This window comes from Melozone crissalis, unplaced genomic scaffold, assembly GCF_028551555.1.
Source record: "Melozone crissalis strain CALT ecotype California unplaced genomic scaffold, PUWL_Pcris_2 ptg000041l_1, whole genome shotgun sequence".
Lineage (NCBI taxonomy): Eukaryota > Metazoa > Chordata > Aves > Passeriformes > Passerellidae > Melozone > Melozone crissalis.
In genome coordinates, this window is record NW_026535819.1 from 5,091,622 (window position 1) to 5,110,690 (window position 19,069).

Here is a 19,069-nt window from a genome sequence, read left to right on the forward strand (position 1 = left end):
CAGATGCAAAATCATTGCACCTGTCTAGGACTATGCACTCTGGTAATCCAAGCCTGTTAAGTGTCAGTGCTTAACTCAGTTCAGCACAGAGAAAAGATAACCACAAATATAATATATTTGACATGGCAAAGCATAAATTTTTTATTATACCCACCCTTTTCTGTTCCTCCCCCAACTACGCAAATTGTGATAGCTCTGGAAATGAGATCTGTGTCAGATAACAGAATTTCAAATGTGTTTGTAGTAACCAACCGTCACAAGTGAACCAGGGTGCTCAAACAAAGCATTAATCTGGTTTCATACACAGGATCTTCCCTTGAGTCAGTCAGGTCACAGCTATTTGTTATCAGCAATCTGCACTACTATCACAGTAAACTTTAATATGCTGAGCCTCATAGACTATGATATTTAGAACAGCATCACAACAAAGCCAATTTAAAAGCAGCTCCCACAACTTATAAAGAAAGATTTCCATCATTGATGCTTAGCTCAGTAAATTTTCAGGCAAACTCCTGCTATCAGAGAGACATCTATATCCTAGACTTTCACTTTTCCAAAGTGGGACAGTGAAGGAACTGAGTTTAGACACTGGCAGACACCCTACCTGAAATGAAAAAATTCCTTGCACATGGTGTACAGGATGTTGTTGTTCTATCATGTCCTGGGAAAAGGGAAAAAGACCTTTAGATTTTCTTAAGCAGGTAACTAAAACATCAAGCAGACAATAAAATTTGCATTTCGTATATTTACAGTGGAGGCTGAGAGCAATAGCAAATACTCTCCACCTTTCTGCTATGATTATACTGGAATATCCCCCCAGGGTCTTTGTGAAAGAGAACTCCAGATAGTTTCTTACCTTGGAGGATGTTGTACTTCGTTTGGACTCCTTATCTAGAGATAAAAGTATGAATGGTACATTCAGTGTTTGCATTTAGACACCCTCAGAAACCACCACGCTGTCAATACCTCGCTCACACCTTCCCACACTTGTCTGCGTGGCAGTTTCCCAGCTAATTAATCATTGACAGAAATGCTGCCCCAGTCTCTCCTTACTCTCAGAGGACTCTTCCCACAGCCAGCATTCATTCTGAATGCATCCTCACATGCCAGGATATGTTTCCCTATTTTTACACCCCCTACAAAAATCTACCCCAGAAATCTTTCCAACCTCTCTTTAGGTGACCAGAGGCAGGTGACCTAAAGCAGATGCAAGACACAGCTCTGACTTATGTTATGACTGAGTACTGTTAACCTCACTAACAAATCTCAATCTGAGCATTAATACATGGCCTGACAAACATATGGAAATCCTAATTTCCATATGAGGAAGGAATAAATTCACAGCTTTCCACTAAGCTCCCAGTAAAAACACAAACAAAAAACCCACAAAAGCATAGGTGGCCTGCTGGGTCAGCATTTCCTCTGAACTTGAGGTGACAGGAGCCTTCAGCAGAGCAGCATGTCAAGTTCACAGTTTGACTCTACTCCTACAAGAAGCTTTTCAAACATTAGGTCATTCCTTTTCTACCAGGAAGCAAAAGTTCAATACTTGAGCTTTGCTTTTGGCTCCCACACCTCAGTGCACTGTCCACAATCATGCTGCACTTTTTACACCAGAGAAAGCAAAACTTTAGCTGTCAGATCCATTCTCTCAGTGCCATCCACCCTTGGTTCTTGACTTGTTACAACAGCTGTCCAAGCTTTTGAATGGTATCAAAGCTGGTGAATGTGTCAGGCCAAGACAGACTCAGACTACCCCAGATCAGACTGCTGAGCAATCTAAACTCTGCCAGGAAGGGATAACATGAGCTAATCCCATTAGAGCTGAGATTATAAAATTATTTTGTCTGCTGGTCTGGAAGCCAGACAAAGGCTTGTGCCTCCTAGAAAGATTACTGGGACAATTACTCCTCCCTCCCCATAGTTTCTAAGTGATAGGAGTTCAACTCTTTAGACAGACACAGACTCATAGAAATGTTGGCTGGAAAGGACTCCTGAAAACAAATCCAACTTCTGACTCAAAGTAAACCTGGTGTCAGCTGCATCATGTTGGCCCTGGTTTTACTTTATCAAGTATTTAAAACCACAAAATATGGAGATTGGATTGCACAAATCATCTGCTACAATACTGGAATACCTATTTAGGAAAGAAATCTTATTTATTTCACTTATTTTCTGTCTTAACATCCCATCTGAGAAATCCAAGACTTAAAGAGAAACAGACATCATGTGCCACTACTAAAAATTGCTTGAAATTGTCCTCCTAACCTTTCTTCAACTAATTGTTGGTGGCCATAAAATTCCCCCTTTAGCCTTCTTTTTGCCAGACAAAAGCCAAGCAAGTTGTGAACCCCTCCTCAGAGGCACTGAAGGTCTCCAACACTCACTGACACTCTGATGGATCAACAGGAGTGGTGAACACAAATCACTGAGCAGGAGACTCCAGCCCCACAGGCAGCTCTATGCACAGGTTACACAGGATGTACATGAAGTTCTTGCCCCAGGGGACCCCAGAATGTGACCACAACTCAGTGCTGGATGCACAGCAATGAGGAATCAGCAGTGAGAGCATGCACAGGTCAGGTTTAGCTAGCTTACCTTCATTACCTGTATTTTCACTGGTCTTTTGAGGACTTCTATCAGAATCACTGCTCAGTTCAGAAGTTTTTAGCAGCTTGGTATTTAAGGCAGTACCATTTTCCTCAGATACAAATACAATTTTAGGTAACAAAGAAGCAGCTTTTGAAGAGAACTGTACTTTCACACTAAAGAAACAAAGAGATTTTATTACAAAATGAAAGTAAACCAACGTTTTTAAAGAGGTTGTCACAGCCATATACCCAATAAAGGAAAATCAACTTGTCTTAACTTGTTTTGTACCACAAAGAACAGGCAAGAACCAGATCATGACTCACAGCAGAACTGATCAGTGTGGGAAAAGTCACACTCCACCTCTACATGAAATACAAGAGCAGATGAAGAAAATTAAGTTTCTTCAGCATTGGTAAGCAGAGTCTCACTAGAAATTGTGTTACCACACATGAGCTCTTGCAAAAGGAAGCAATACAGACTTGAAGATACCTCCATAATAAAAGATAATTCAAGACAAACAAAATTTCACATTGAGTGCAAAAGTGACTCAAGAAATCAAAGCTCATTAAGCTCATTCAGGACAATTAAGGTAGGTTGTTTTTGCCTGCTGTCCTTTTACCTCTCCAATGTACAGGAAGAATTCTTGGACCATTTTATACTGCAGATGTTTTACACTCACCTCCTCTCAACTGTCATGTAACCCCTTAAAAAAAAAATAACCTACATGCACAGATGCTTTCCAAGCCCCTAAAAAAATCTCAAGTGTGACATTATCCTCAACTGAAGAAGTAACTTTAAAATGTCTTTTACATTCTTTACTCACACTTCATGTTGGATGTCCAAAAGTAAAATTACAACAGAGACATCTGGCTCTGGAGTCTTGTTCAAGATACAATAATCCACTTCTTCATCCTGATAAGATGAACAAAACACCTCTGAAGTGCCCTCTGGACATGTTCTCCTCCAGGTAGAGATTATCATTCCTAGTCCAGCAAGGTGTAAATCCATCCTGCCCGTGTCTAAAGGCCCCCATTTTTTTTTAATTTTTTTTTTTTAATTTTTTTTATTTCTTCCAGCCATCCCCAGAGTCAGGTAGACTGTGAGATGTCCCATCTTAGAAAAGCAAGCTCACTTTCCTTACTCTTACCAGGTAAGTGGAGAAACCATCATTCCTTGTTCGGTCCAAGCTGAACCCCACCTAGGAGACAAGTGAGAGGAATCTGTCAAATGGAAGCCAAACCACTACTGAAAGAGTCATAAATACTGCTTTCTAAACAAGTTAATCTACATTTAAGGTGGAATTCAGGTATTTTCTCATCACCAAATCAGGCAGAAAAATACATTCCAATGTAACAAACTCATCCATATCCACGAAGAAAAAATAAATCATGATTCAAACCCAAACTAAATCTGGAGTATCTTCTGTCTCTGAACATTTTCACTTATTTCAGTATTATTCCCCACATTTTTGCTTGACAAAAAGATTAATATTTTTATAATGAAGAAGTGAAACTGTGCAGCAGAGGAAGAACTCTGTTATGTCATCCAATCTCTTTTAAAACCCCTAATATAATGTGCTGTATAACATGTAATATTAGAGTTCTGTTAAAAATAAGACTGTCACTGTTCTGGAAACCTACTGACACAATGACCACAAGCTGAATTGCAATGCAACATGATACAGTGTGAAAAAACTCATCAGAAGAGTGTTAGGAAATTGATGTTCAATGTAAGCTATGGATGTGTGCATTGAGTTCAGCAGAGATCCAACAAGTTAAAGGTTCATCCTTACAGCAGAAAAGAGAGTGCTCAGGGATAAATCTCAATACACAGATCCTCATCATTGGCTCATGCTGGGAAGCAAAGCCAACAGCATCAAGAGTTTGGATTTGACACCTCAGACAAGTGGAGGGCAATTTCACAGGAGGAACTCACTAATAAACTGTCCTTCTCATCAGGGCCTGGTTCTGGATTCAGGGAAAGGTTGCTGACATTCACACTCATGAAACCATCCTTGAAGAAACCAAAGGTATTCAGGTGCACTTTCTGCCTCACATCATCCTGTCAGAAAGGAAAGCAAGTTTACAAACACATGCAGAGTCATCTGCTGCAGCAAAGGGGAAGCAGGGTGAGTGACTGACACTTGAATATTCATGCAAAACATCTAATTATGCAAACAGCAAATTTCTTTAGGATACCTTCAGATGTAATCAACTATTTCACTGGAATGGACCAACTTTTCCAATAACCTGAACAGCAAGAACTTTTCACAGACATATTTCTGCTTACTGACTTGCTATGCTACTAGGAAATATTCAAGTAAAATTCTGGCATCACTGATTAAACAGCATACAGCAAAATCCCCCAAAGTGACTGCAGACACATCAAGACAGCTATTGTTTAACTTGTGGCTGCTGTCATTGCCACAGACTGAAGAGGAAATAGACTTTGGGGATCTTGCCTAACCAAGAGCTGGGGTTTGGCCAAGTGTTTAGCAAGTGCATTGTCACCACCTCAGATCATCTGTGTTGGGCAGGGTCAGTGTTTGGACAGGCAAACATTAATACACTGGAAAACTATGTGTGAAAAGAAAGTTTTATATATAGTCCCACACCTCCAAATGATTTTTGGCATAAAATAAATAAAAAATAAAAAGAGAATAAATACCAAAACCAGAATATTTGGGTTGGTTTCTCTAGCAGGAAAAATCAAATCCCTTCCTCTGCTCCCAGTTTAGCTGCAGAATAATTTCCTCCCTCTCAGTCTGACAAGGAAACCATAGCAATTGATCTCTTCTCATGCCCTGCTCAGCTTATAAAGGTTCAAGTACAGTGAGCTTTAATTTTATTTTACATAAGGAGGCCACGAAGGACCTCAGATGAAAAGCAGCTGACGTCACACACAGCTGCCACATCAGATGACAAAAGGTCACATCCAGCCTCTGCAGCTGGTCCCTCAAACCTACTGGGTCATTAAGTGGAAGAAAAGCAAAAACAAGGCAACAGAAATAAAAAAAAATTAAAATGGAATCTAAAACATTTGAAATCAAAAAGCAAATTTAAAATGGAATCTAAAACACTAGACAAGTCGGCAATAAAAAACAATTAAAATACGTTTCTTCCTCCTGCTTCTTCTAGGAAAAGATAATCAGATTGCAGAATTGTGTAAAAAGAGAAGTCAGCTGCTGAAGGCACACTGTTCTGGAGACAGGCCTGGAAGCCTGAGCTCTGAACTGTACAAGTACAAGAAGTTCTTTCTCTCTCTGCCCCAGTATTGATTTTGACGCCTCTGCACAAAACGTTCCTGCCTGGTAAACATCCCCCAGTGGAACAGCAGGACACATCCTGCCACAGCTAACCTGGAATCCAGCTCTAATCAGATCACCCTAATAGAATCAAGTTCACCTGGCAAATAACCAGATGGTTCCCTTGATGCTCAGAAGAGGAAAGCAGAGTTAGGTGCCCCAGGGCTTGCAGCAAATTTTGTGTTTAACAGAGTTTGGAGCTCTGCTGTCTGTGGGTTCTGGGGCATGGAAGGTGCTGGAAACAGGAGCCCCCCTGGTTCCTCTAACACGGCACTCCATGAAACCTCCCAGCCAGGACAGAAAATTCAGCCTGGCTCTTCACAGGGCACATCAGATGTATTTAACCCCAAATGGACAGAGGAGAATTTGGGTGACTGAGGGGGACACGGTTTTGTACCTTGAAATGTGCCCAGAGGCAGCTCCCCAATCCAGAGCACTTGTGAAAGCTCCTCAGCTCAGCTGAAGTGATTTACTCTGTAATTTACTGATATGCTCCCCACCACCAGCAGATCGTTAATATACAACACACAGCACTTTCCTCCCTGGCTTTATCTCAGCTTTGAGTGCTTAGAGTTTACAGATTTAGTTCACAAATCCTTCAGCTTTACATGATCCCACACACACACTCACACTGTCACCAGTTGCCACCAAGCAACAGCAAGAGCATCAATTGCTCCACATATTGACAGCCTAAAGACATTGGCTAACTAATGGGGTTGGAAGAACCCAGCTTTTATTTATAATCACTCAACTACTCACTTCAGAAATATTTAAGTTTACAACAAAGGTGTGAAGCCATGCAAGTGAATACTTCAGCATCCAAGTTTAATACACACATTAATTTAATTGACACAGGATGCATTTAAAATGAGAGGAGATGATCTGGGACTCATCACTAACAGCTTACAGTCAAACCAATACCCAAAGTTCTCAAGCTTGTTTCCATAAAAATCTCCCCAGTTCTTTCACTCCTGTAGGATAAAAAGGGATGCTGCAATATCTGAATAAGGTTACAGGGAAGTGGAATCCACAATTCTGTAGCTCACAATGTGCAGAAAAATATTTTCCATCATTTTACCCTAAACCTAATTGAGATTACATTGTCAGTGCAGTGAAAGTTCCACCAGAGACTGGTGACCCCTACCTGGAAAGAATCTTATTTGTGTGAGACTAACAGGAAGGCTTGTAATTTGTGTAAGACTGAGTGAATTATTGTGAAAGGTATTTTCAGCCTGAGCTATTGAAGTCTGAAACCTTAATCAACATTAAAAAGCCACAGGTATTTACAAGCAACCATTGAAAACCAGCATCTTCTTTATAATTCCATGTCTGACAAAGGCTTTGTTTTTGGTCAAGAGAAACATTTCAACTGCAGCTACTTCTGGAATCTTCTGAAAACTGTTTCTGTTGGTCTTCTGTAACTTCCAATTTTTGTAGGGGTATTTTTTTTGTAGGAGGTAGGTTTTGTTAGCTGAGGTGTTTTGGGTTTTTTAATATATTTCATTAAACTAATGAAGCTGATAACAATTGTTGCTAAGGAGGAGCTTCTCTGGCAAGGTCAGTCTTACGGCAAAATTCAAGCAAATAATTTCTCTACTGCAAAAAAAACTCCTATTTTGTACACTTTTATAAAGATAAAATGTTATTTTTAGAACTGGAAACTGCTCAGACTGTGGCTTGTTTTTCTGACAACAAGAAAGCTTCACGTCGGCACAGTAATTACAAAGATCCAAGAATGAAGCTATTCTGAACTAAGGAATAACAGCTTGTTTGAGGAAATTTAATATCAAACACTCCCACAGAACTGTGGCCTTTAGCTTGGCTCAGTGTCAATGCACACTTGCAAGCAAAGCAGGAGCCACTGGCAAGAAGAGCAGACAGGAGATTTCATTGTGAAAGGACTCAGTTGTTGGAGCTGGTGTTTACACACAGGCTGTAGAGCAGGGGATGAAGGAGGAAGGGAGAGACTGCCCTGGCAATAAAGCTCAACTGCTCTGACAATGAAGCTGTTTGTAAAGCAGGTGGGCAGGGGCATTAACTCACTGCTGCTTCTCACAGCAAGTTTGTGCTGCAGCTTGCACAAAACACCTGCAAAACCAAACCCATTCCTCACTCTGAGAGGAAAAAAACCCAACAGGATTCAGTAATTGATCCAGGCAGTCCCCAATAGGGACTAAAGGCCACGAGAACATTTGCTTGAGGCAAGTTGGGAAGTTTTCTACTAAAAGTTAGAGAATCTTCCCAGGAGAAATCCATCAGTGCTCAACTGTTTGGCACAAATTCCTCAAAACAATAACATAACCAGCATAAGCCTCCTCACTGACTGCTGCAGGAGCAAGTTTACTTCTCCTGCAGTACAACAATATTCATGTGGCTGCACTTCAAACAACTGCACAGTCTGGAAAATTTCCCACAAGTAAGACATGAACACCTCCAGCAATCATTGCATCCCAAAGGCTGCAAAGTCTGGGGGATACAAATCCTGGATTCTCCCTAAACTCCAACAGCACAGCAAAGCAGGACTCATCATTTACCACTTTATGATCCCTCCCAATGTTTCTACTGGCAGAATACTGCATGCTGTTGACAACCAAAACAAAATTTAAATGCTGAAGATTGACAGAGCTTTCCATGAGCTCTACAGAAGCATTAAGGGGCATGCAGGAACCAGTCATTTACCACTTTATTATATTTTCCAATGTTTCTACTGGCAGAATACTGCGTGTTGTTGACACCCAAAACAAAATTGAAATGCTGAAGAGCGAGAGAGCTTTCCATGAGCTCTACAGGAGCGTTAAGGGGCATCACCCCAGTGCAGAGCCCCTGTCCCACAGCTGTGCAGGGGCTCAGGCACAGCACACCAGGCAGAGCACACCTTCACCCTGACCTCCAGCATTCCCCATCAACCCTGAACAACGAGTTCTTCTCAAATACAGTCACAGCCTAACACATCACCCTTCACAGCACACCCTGCAGTCCACGGAAACAAAACAAAAAGCTGCCAACACCAATTTCCTCAGCCTCTACCAATGGCTTGCTTAGGGCACAGCAACTGTAGCCAAGCACCCTTCGCAGCGACCAGGGCACTGCAGGAAAGGAAACTCAACCAAAACCCACTTTCAGAAAGCTCTCCCTCAGCCCACGTTCGGCTCTCTCTTATCACACGGGTTTTAACAAAAGGTGAAGCAGCTGCACCCTCACAGTGCTGCGGCTCCGGCCCCTCACGCTTTACCCGCGACTCAAACAGGCGGCCAGAAACAGCGGGACGGGACTTGGGGGACGCGGGAGGAAAACGGCAAAAGCAGAGCACGGCGGGGCCCGGACGGGCTGAGGCGCAGGGGGAGAGCTCAGAGAGAAGCGAATAGAAAGAAGGTTCGGGGCACGCAGCAGAACGGAGAGAGAGACGTGGGGAGACCAATCCCGGCCCGCGGGAGATGCGCGGGGCCGGGCCGGCCTCACCGCTCCCCTCAGGGCTCCCGGGGGCCGAGCCAGCGGGGCCGGGGGCGGCGCAGACCTTACTTTGAGGGTGAGGTGGTGGACGCGGGCGCGGGCCGGGCCCGCGCGGAGCAGCAGCAGCAGCAGCAGCCCCAGCACGGCCCCAGCGCCGCGGGCCGCCATCTTTGTTCCAGCGTCAGCGTCCCCCGCGCGCCACTTCCGGGTCAGGCGAGTCACGTGTCGGGCGGGGCGCGTCACGTGACCGCGGTGGGCGGGGCCGGCTCCTGTCAGGGAGTCATGGAGGGGTTGGGACTGGGGGGGCGCTGAGAGCTCGGGCAGTGCCACCCTGTGCCCGGGCAGGGGCACCTCCCGCTGCTCCAGGGGGCCCCAAAAATCCCTCCAACCCGGCCAGGAACGCTTCCCGGGGAGCAGCCTCGCCCTCCCTGAGCGATCTGTGCTAAAGCCTCACCGCCCTCCCAGGGAGGAATTTCCTCCCGATATTCAGCCTGAATTTTCCCTCTTTTCGGTTTGAACCCATTTTCCCTTGCCTTGTCACTATAATTCCTACCGAAGAGTCCCTCTCCGGCTTCTGTAGCCCCTTCAAGTCCTGGCAGGCGCTGTGAGGTCTCCCCACAGCCTTTTCCAGGCTGAGCACCCCCATCTCCCTCAGCCTTTCCCCATGGGGACGGCGCTTCCCGCCCTTTTCTCTCCCCGTGAGGCTCTGCTGGCTTTCCCCTGCCCACAGGCTGCTCCCCACGGTGCCCCCCAGGCCGGATCAGCCCCTCAGCGAGGGCCATGGCAGCCCCCAGGCCCTGGGCTGGTCCCTCCCCAGCCCTGGCACCCCCTTGGCACAGGGGTCCCCCCTGGGTGTGGGGTCCCCCCATGGCCGTGGGGCTCAGAGGGGTACAGTGGCCAAAAAGAACCCCCTGAGCCTCCCTCAGATCAGCCTCTGTGGGGTGACAGCAAAATAAAAAACCCCAAAAAAGAGTGAAGCTCTCCCTACCTCAGCCCTGCAGCATCGTCCACAGGGAGCTGTGGGATGGTTGTTTACTGGGAGGGCTGAAGTGCTTGTTTCCAGCTCAGCCGTGGATCTACCAGCAAGTTCCAGCTTCTTCCTGGGAGCTATGGCAACAGCAGACGTCTGAACATCAGGTAGTCCAAACAACAGGAAAATTGCTTTTCTATTTAAAGCCAGGGTTAAAGTATTGATTTTGAATATAGCCAGAAAAATATGTGACAAACAAAGGGATTTTTGCTGCTTTACAGGATTAGTTTTGCACCGATTTCAAATATTTTGCACCTATTTAAGCTAGTGGTTGTAGTCACATTTACAAATAAAATAAAATGTATATTGGGCCTGGTTTCTATGACTTGTTGCTCAAAATGAAAATAACAGAAGAAGCAACGTGAACATGAATAGGGGCAATTAAAATGGCTTTTTGGTTGGCACATTGCTAAAGAAAAAAAAAAATTGGAAGACTATGCAATGGGAATCCATCAATGTCAATAAATCTAATTTTTCAGTGAGGAGCCTTGTGCTTTCAGCTCCTAAAACTCAAATATTCTGATTTTCCCTTTCAGTGTGTGGAGTAACAGCTGTACAAGTTCTGATAAAGAACTGGACTGGGCCAGGCAAGTGAGGGTGAAAAGGGAGAGAAAAATCAATGCCCTTAACCTTTATTTTATCAAGATTTTGTAGTATATCCCATCTTTATTTAGAGAGGTGATTCAGATATTCCTGTACATCTTTTTCTCACAATTTCACTTCCTCCTTGTATATTCTTAGGTGAAAAAACAAACAGAGAAATCTCACCGAGAGCCAAAGAAACCTGGACTGGTACCAGGAAATATCTGGAAGCATGAAAAAAAAATAAAAAAAAATCTGTTTTTCTAGTAATGTTCTTTCTCTGGGCAGTACTTTTGTGTGCCACTAGATGTCCTGGCAGCATCAGCCCTTGCACTGCAGCGCAGCTTGAAAAAAACCCACGGACCTGCAAACATCGCATCATTTATTCTAGGAAACTCCGGTTAGAGATTTTCTTGGAATTTGGCCGGGGGTGGGGAAGCTGCGGGGGTTTTTTTTCGGTTTTTTGATTTTTTTTTTGTTTTTGTTTTAAAATATTGTAATTATTATAATCCCTGTGCACAGACCACCTCGGAAAGCTGGGGAATTTTGACTCCTGAGAAACAGCTGCTTGCAACCACAGCTGCAGCTGATAACAAATATCGGAGCATTTTGTGCCGATAACAAATATCAGGAGCACTTTGACTGCCTGAGTGGTCAAAAATTCCCCAATAATTCTGAGATTTGGTTCACCTGCAGAACCTTTTTTAGTCTGAGAATGCTTCCTTTAGGAGCTCCCTTCAGTACCAGAATCATCCTTAGCCTGAGGATGATTCCTAGCAATCAGGGATTTTTATGCAACAGAATGGAAAATTTCTGAAGATCTTTATTTTTTTTCAATATTTCTTCACCAACTATTAGGATATTGTGGTACCTGTAAGTTCCCCAATTACCTATACAAAATGATCAAAAAATAGAATTTATAACATGTTTATTTTCTTTGCCTATACATTTTTCTAAGAATTTGTATGTTAAAAGATGTCTGTATTTAAATTTATATCTCTGTCAAGATACAAAGCAGCTTCTGACTGTCATTAATAAGCTGTAACAATAATTTTCATTGTGGTGTTGATTTGTTTCATTGTAGCTTTCACCCAAGATCACTTTGCTGTAAGTCTGCTTTTCTCAGTACATGCAGTTATTATTATTATTATTATAGTTATTATTATTAGCCTGGATATCTGTTTTCTTTAGTCCTTAATTGTAATTAAGCATATAATTAGAACTCATCACAGAATGTTTGGGGTTTTTTTTAAGTGTATCAAGGAGAATTGTTGAGGTTGGATGGAAGGTATCAGCAGTGTCAGAAAATCACGATGGAGGAGCAGCCTGCAGGCACAGCTCAGCACAGAATGAGCCAGATTGCCATTTCATGGCAAATTTATGTTTTGTGAGCCAGGGTACAGGTGTGGAGAGGGGAGGTGAGCAAGATAACACAGAGCAGGACAGGAACCACTCAGGATCTTTCCCTGGGGAAAGAGAGAAGAGCAGGCTCGGGGCTCAGGGCTGGAGGCAGCCAAAATCGAGGTGATCTGCCGGGTTCACAGCAATGAGACAGGGGCAAGGCTGAGCTGGGGAGTCCATCTGCACTTTGGGTGATGGGAACAAGGTCAGTCATGGTTTGACGATGGCTGGACAGGTCCACAGGACAGGGCAGTCTAAGATGAGGTCAGATGTGAGTCAGCCTCCATAGCAACAGGATCTACAGCCAGGCACAGCCTGGGCTGGAACTGAGACCCCCTAAAACAGGGGGCAAAACAACTGGGCTTTCAGGCCAGAGCTTAAATGCAGCGCTGAGGGTGTGGGCAGAGGCCCCAGGTGAGGCTGGCCAGGGCCATCAGGGTTTATCAGGTGTTTATCAGGTTTTGATAAGGCCCCTCTGGGCTCTGATGGGGCATTAAAGAGCACCGCGGTCCCCTGTTGTGTCCGAGTGATCTGAGCAGTGTTGTAACAGCAGAGAGGAAACAGCTGTGATGATGATGATGGCCTCTAGGAAAGGAGTGTCCCCTTCCTTTCCTGGTGCTGTTTGGGTCCCAGTGTATTGAGAGGTTACAAGCGATATCCACGTTCCTTATCTCGGACATGAATAATTCGGGCAGAATTGTAAAATCAAAGGGAAGCAGCTGTAAGGGTGGTAACTCTGGGGGGAAAGGTACATCCTCTTCCTGCTGTGTCCTGGAAGCTGGAAGTGCTTGTCCACAGCTCTGAGAGTTGTGATTTTTCTTGCTTTGCATAAGTAAACAAACACAGAGTAAAGAGGTTTCGATTGAACTGCAGTTTAGGGATTTATTGTATCTGCTTTACATGGTTTCTCAATCGTTTAGCAGCCAATCTGGCAGTTTTCAAGGGGGATTGGGGCTTCCTAAACAAAGTCCTGGCTTTCTAAAAATGGAATTGCTTCTAGCTGGGTTTTGGAGCTGAATCTGGGAGTGTCCTGAATCATAACAACAGGGGAGATAAACAGAGAATTTACAGGAATAGGCCCATATCTGGATAGCAGATCTGCATGGTCTTGTTCTCAGCCTGGCTGAGGGAAAATTCCTCCCCAGCTTCTGTTGCTCAGATATGGATGTGCAGACTCAGTGGAGAAGTGCTACATAATCTAACTTCTAAGTGTAATTTGGAATTATTTTTTAGGACTGGAACCCACTGGGCTTTCCAGCATCAACTGGCATAAAGGGCTCTTAATGCTCCTGTCACTGCTAATTACATTATTAATTAGGGACCAGCCAAGCTGCAGGCCCTCTTGTTTTGGGTACTGCACAACTGAAAGTAATAATTTAAGTGGCAGTCTTTGCCTTGGAGAGTCTCAGGCTAAACAATAAAGGCAATCAAAAATAGGGGAAAATCTTGTTCTTGAAACATTTAGAGCTCATTTTTTTTAGTTTTTGACTTGAGTCTCTGTCCACAGAAATTTTGATAACTTGTAGTAGTTTTTGGCGTGGTTTATTCTAATGTACCATCAAAATACAAAACTTGTATTTCTGGCCTTTATCTCCCTGGAACTGGCGGAGCATTTCTATCTCTCAGTGTGGACAGGTTTCCCTGCCCATGCTGGTGTAACAGGTTTGCCCTGTTCCCCTCCCAGCTCTTTGTGCAAAAGGAAATTCCACACAAACTCAGCTCAGATGATACCAGTGCTGCTCTCTGTTTCTGTACCTTCCTTTTCTGCAAGTATTTATAAGTTAAGCTCTCAAAAAGCGGTGATGGAGGAGGGCTGTCTGGTTTTGCAATGTGTCCTGGGTGGATGTAGGACTAAGGATGGTGTCTGGGAGCCTGTGGAGGTACAGCCCTTGGAAGACTGTGGTTGTGCTTCAGGCAGCAGGGCAGACTTGGATATTCAAATATGTTGGCAGTAGAAGGAAGAATTATTCTAAAATGAGCTGAACAGGGTGTCTCTTGGTTGTTGTGAAGCCAGCCCTTTAAAGTAATAACTTTTAATGATGAACAAAAGCACTGCCTGTTGTGTCTCTTCAAAGGCAGCTGTGTGAGGAGCTGCACTCTCCTCTCATGTTCAAATCAATGGAACTTGGATAAAAATAAATGCAATTCTGTTATTAACATTTGTCTTCATTGTTGTTGAAAATGTTGGAATTGCTTCATGTGTTTTTCTTCCTCGTGTAGGGTACAGCCAAGCATCAGTGGAAGAAGTGCATTAATGTAGGGGAGATAATGCTTCTTGTAGCAGCTGGTCAATTTTTATCTTCTCACATCAAAAGCATCCCCACCCTTTATGAGCAGAAGCCTTTTACCTCAGGTGAATTAATATGCTTCCCTTTTTTATCCCCCCATGAAAATCTCTCATGAATAGAAACAGCAATAAATAGATTGGTCTAAAGCTCTTTTTACATTTGTTGTAGCTGAAAAGCAGAAATGCAAAATGAGATTAAGTGACACAGCTCAAATAAATGACAGAGGATCACAAAATAAATATTTTTCTGGCAAGGAAATGAGCCATTTTCTGCAAGGCCTGTGTAATTGCTACAATAACCCACATTTATGCAAAGGCAGATAATTTGGTTATTTTCCTGCTTGCTTGCTGAGCATTTTGGTGACAGATGGTGGATTTAATATTCTTGGATTTGGGTTATTTTGGGGGTGAGGGGTGTATATACTGCTTAGCTGAGTTAGAAGTCAGCCCTTGCAGTGAGTTCCTAGAATTAATTCAGTTGGAAAAGACCTGTGAGGTCATTGAGTCCAACCTGTGACCAATCCCCACCCTGTCAGCCAGACCATGGCACTGACTGTCACACCCAGTTTTTTCTTGAACACCTCCAGGGATGGTGACTCCACCACCTGCCTGGGCAGCCCATGACAATATTTAATCACCCTTTCTATGAAGAAATTCCTCCTGATGTCCACGCATGACACAGCTTCAAGGGTTCTGGGTTCTAAGGCTGTAGGTTTTCTTCCTTTCTGGGGCCCTCTCCTCCTTTACAAATTACTAAAACTGGAACATTTGCTTCAAAACCAGCCTCACTTGCCTTGGGTAAGAGGCAGAGAAGGGCAGCTGAGGGTGGGTGGGGCTGGAGTCACCACCTGTGCACTTGGCACAGGTGAGGCACTGGAAATATTGCATTCAGTTTTGGGTCCCTCACTTAAAAAAGGACATTGAGGTCCTGGACCGTATCCAGCGAAAGGACTTGTAAAACTTGTGCAAGTTTTAGAAAGCACAGAATGTTACCATAGTTAGGGTTGGAAGGAACATCTAAGGGCCATCCAGTCCAGCCCCCTGCAGTAAGAAGGAACCTCTTCAACCATACCCAATTGCTCACAGCCTGTCTGACCTGGCCTTGAAGGTTTCCAGGGATGGAGCATCCACCACTTCTCTGAGCAACCTGTGCCAGTGCTGGTGATTCTGTGAGCAGGGCGGGGAGAGCCTCAACTCCCTGCGTGTGACACCCATTCCTTAGTGACCCCCTCTTTCAATTGACCCTGCTCCTCCATTGATGCCCATTCCACAGAGACCCACATTCCTCCATTGATGCCAATTCCCCAGAGACCCCCATTCCTCCATTGATGCCAATTTCCCAGTGACTCCCCTTCCTCCATTGATGCCAATTTCCCAGTAACTCCCGTTCCTCCATTGATGCCAATTTCCCACTGACCCCCCACTCCTCCATTGATGCCAATTTCCCAGAGACCCGCGTTCCTCATTGATCCACTGCCCATTGACGCCTGTTCCCCATTAAGCCCCGCTCCTCCATTGACCCCCGTTCCCCAGCCACCACTGATCTCCAGCGATCTCCTCTCCCGCATTGCTGTCGTTCCCCATTGACCCCCTTTTCCCCACTGGTCCCCGGTTCCCTGTGGATCCCCTTTCCTTACGACCCCGTTCCCCACTGATCCCTCTCTTTCTCATGGTCCCGGTCCCTGCCGATCCCCCTTTTCGCCGTTGTTCCCCTTTTCCCCTCCGATCCCCTTTCCCCGTTGATCCCCACAGAACCCCTTTTCCCCACAGATCCCCTTTTCCCCGCAGATCCCCGTTTTCCCCTCCGATCCCCTTTCCCCACGGCTCCGCTCCCCTCGAGCCGGGGCGCGCATGCGCTCTGCCGGCAGGGCCGCCCCCCCCCCCCGTGCCAGCAGCGGCGGCGGCTCCGCGCCTGCGCAGCCCGGAGCTGTCAGTCGCCCCCCCCGCCCCGCGCCGCCCGGGCCATTTTGCGGCGCGATGAGGCGGGAGCGGCGGTGAGCAGCGCCCGTCCCGCCCGCTCCGCTCGCACCGCCGGGCACGGCCCTTCCCGGGGCGAGCAGGCACAGCCAGGGCATCAGCGGTACCGGAGCGCCCCCCGCCCGCCCCTCAGCGCCGGCGGAGCCATGAGCTGGGGCACGGAGCTGTGGGTGAGTGCGGGCGCGGGGGGAGCGGGGCTGCGGGAGCTGCACCGGGGCATAACGGTCCGTGCCCGGGGCCGGTGAGGGGAGCCGGGTGCGCTCCGCGCCGCCGCCTCGGCGCAGCTCAGCCCGGAGGTCCCCCCCGCTCCGGAAAGTTTCATGTGCAGCCTCTGCAGGGGAATCCCAGCGGAGGTTCAGGAGTTTGATTTAATTTTGCTGAAGGAATTATATTTTTTAAAAAAAACCTCCATAGCACGAGAGCAGCGGCGGCGGCTGGGGAGCGGAGCTCGGCTCGCAGCGGAGCGTGGGGTGGGTTTTGTGTGCGGCTGCTGCGGGAGGCTCCGAGGTGGATCTATGGACAGGGGTCCGGTTTCAGGAGAGGGAGCTGCAGGGAAGAAAAGCCAGATGATAAAATTTCCTGTCGCTGCTGTTAAGGGGCTTCACTCCACGCTGGAGCTGAAGGACGGAGATTTTTACGAGAAGAGTTTTGTGTTGTGTGTAAATAAAGCAGGTTTTAATGGTGCAGCGGGTTTCAATGTACAAAGCTCCTTGATGCTTTTGAGGAGAGCCTGGAAAGTATAAATGCATTTGGTTTACGGTGGAACGTTAATGGAAAATATCGGACTGTTAAAAGGAAAGAGAAGCGGCCAACAGCGATGCGGAAGGGTCCCTTGCTTATGAGAAGAAATAAGGGAAGGGAGATGAAAGAGGTCTGGGAAGGCAGAAGAGCTGTTCCACATATTCAATCACAAAGAGGACATGGTGCAGCCATGTTTGATGGTGGAGCATGGAGCAAACCTGCTGGCTCTGGCAGGGCTGGTACCCGCGGACAGGAGGCTGTGGAGCGGCTCCTCCCCGAGCGGTGGGACCAGGAACATCTTGGGACAGATCCGTGCTCGGGAGGAGGGAGATGGAAAGGGTGTTTGAATGAAGAAGTCAAGAATAAGTGGCAGAGGGTCATCTGGATTGTAAAGCACTGCAGGATTCCCTCCTGTAGTCATGTGTTTGTGGCGCGAGTTGAGATGAAAACACATCTGAGCTTTTGAGCTGCCTCTTGTAGAAATGGTTATTTTAGATGTGCTAATTGCTGCTCTTTCTGGGTGCATTCCTGGCCCGCTCTGGCAGGCAGCTCAGCATCCCCTTTTGCCGTGACATTGGAGTGATGTTCTAGCCAGACCTGGTTGGACCTATGCAGTAAATTAGGGAGCAATTGCTGAGTGGGAGAGGTTGTTTTGGTGTGGTTTTATATGGCATAGAAAGAAAGGTGATAAATGCTGGTGAAATAGCGTAGTGATGCTGTATTGATTCATCAGTGTATGAACAGCTCTGCTGCATGGGAATGTTTCTGGGAGAACCTGCAGTTGCCTCCTCTTTCTGCATCTTGGATGCTTTGGGAGGAGACTGAAGAGTTAGCGTGGAATTAAAGTAAAAGGCAGCATAATGTGACAATTTTCACACTGGAAAATAAACTCTGAATTCTCAAAAAATGAACTTTTTTATTTTTTCTTCACTCTTAAGACTGCAAGCAATACTGAGGTTCCTGAACCAGGATGGTAGTAGAGAGTAGTGCCTATAAATAGTTCTTCTTTTATGTAATATTTGTAGGGGTGTGTGCAGCCATATACATCTTCTGCAACAGTTACAAATTGCTTTTGTAACAACTTTTAATCCGATAATTTTGTTTCTGAAATTGTCTTCAGCAGCATCAAAGTATCATTTTTTTTCAAGTCCTCAGTGTAGCACTCTGAGAAATGTACTAGGTTACTGAGGAAATGGGTCGGATCAAGAGAATGAATGATTCTGGATACAAATTTGGCAGGAGTTGTTCCATTTTAATTTGGGCAGAGCTCTGAAATCAAGTCGGTTTCCAGTGCTTTGGGTATTTAGGCCAAAACTGATTTCTTACTCTGTGTTCTCTCTTTCACTGGGAAGTAAACCACACAAGCAACCTGTATTTAATATATGCCACTTTCTTTTGTTGATCATGGCATTTCTTTTTCAAACAAAATTAAATTTCCATTTACTTCAGAACTCAGTTGTCTTTTTTTTTTTTTAATGGGTTTTCAGGAGCAGGTGTGGTAAGCAGCAAATGCCTGTCCTACATGTGACTCATATGTGGTTTGAAGGGCTGAAAGCTGAGGCAAAAGCAAGTGTTTTAAACTGTAGTTCAGAGATTTGCCAGAAAAATCAGCAATGTTTGATCATTTGCACCCTGTATTACTGATCTGCCAGGCTGCATGCATGTTCATGATTCACCCTTTAAATTTAGCAAAGAAATAAAATCA

The 19,069-nt window shown here is 45.3% G+C and overlaps 2 protein-coding genes across 21 annotated transcripts in view; one reads left to right on the plus strand and one right to left on the minus strand.

Annotated features, from left to right (window-relative positions):
- The window catches only part of GPR107 (G protein-coupled receptor 107), a 34,512-nt gene extending 24,981 nt beyond the window's left edge, over window positions 1-9,531 (minus strand). The window contains exons 1-7 of one of the 2 annotated variants that reach the window (XM_054284081.1): window positions 9,416-9,531; window positions 4,528-4,653; window positions 3,740-3,790; window positions 3,416-3,504; window positions 2,608-2,765; window positions 857-891; window positions 605-661 (exon numbers count right to left, since the gene is read on the minus strand). In XM_054284081.1, coding sequence (XP_054140056.1) covers window positions 605-661; window positions 857-891; window positions 2,608-2,765; window positions 3,416-3,504; window positions 3,740-3,790; window positions 4,528-4,653; window positions 9,416-9,514 — 615 coding nt within the window. In that variant the 5' untranslated portion in view covers window positions 9,515-9,531. Of the gene's footprint in view, window positions 1-604; window positions 662-856; window positions 892-2,598; window positions 2,766-3,415; window positions 3,505-3,739; window positions 3,791-4,527; window positions 4,654-9,415 lie in introns of both variants that reach the window. The other variant, XM_054284080.1, reaches the window with a different exon arrangement.
- Window positions 9,532-16,612: 7,081 nt separating this feature from the next.
- Window positions 16,613-19,069, plus strand: part of FNBP1 (formin binding protein 1) — a 92,924-nt gene continuing 90,467 nt past the window's right edge. For all 19 annotated transcript variants that reach the window (XM_054284036.1, XM_054284034.1, XM_054284038.1 and 16 more), the window contains exon 1: window positions 16,613-16,793. In XM_054284036.1, the coding sequence (XP_054140011.1) occupies window positions 16,770-16,793 (24 nt within the window). In that variant the 5' untranslated portion in view covers window positions 16,613-16,769. The remainder of the gene's footprint in view (window positions 16,794-19,069) is intronic.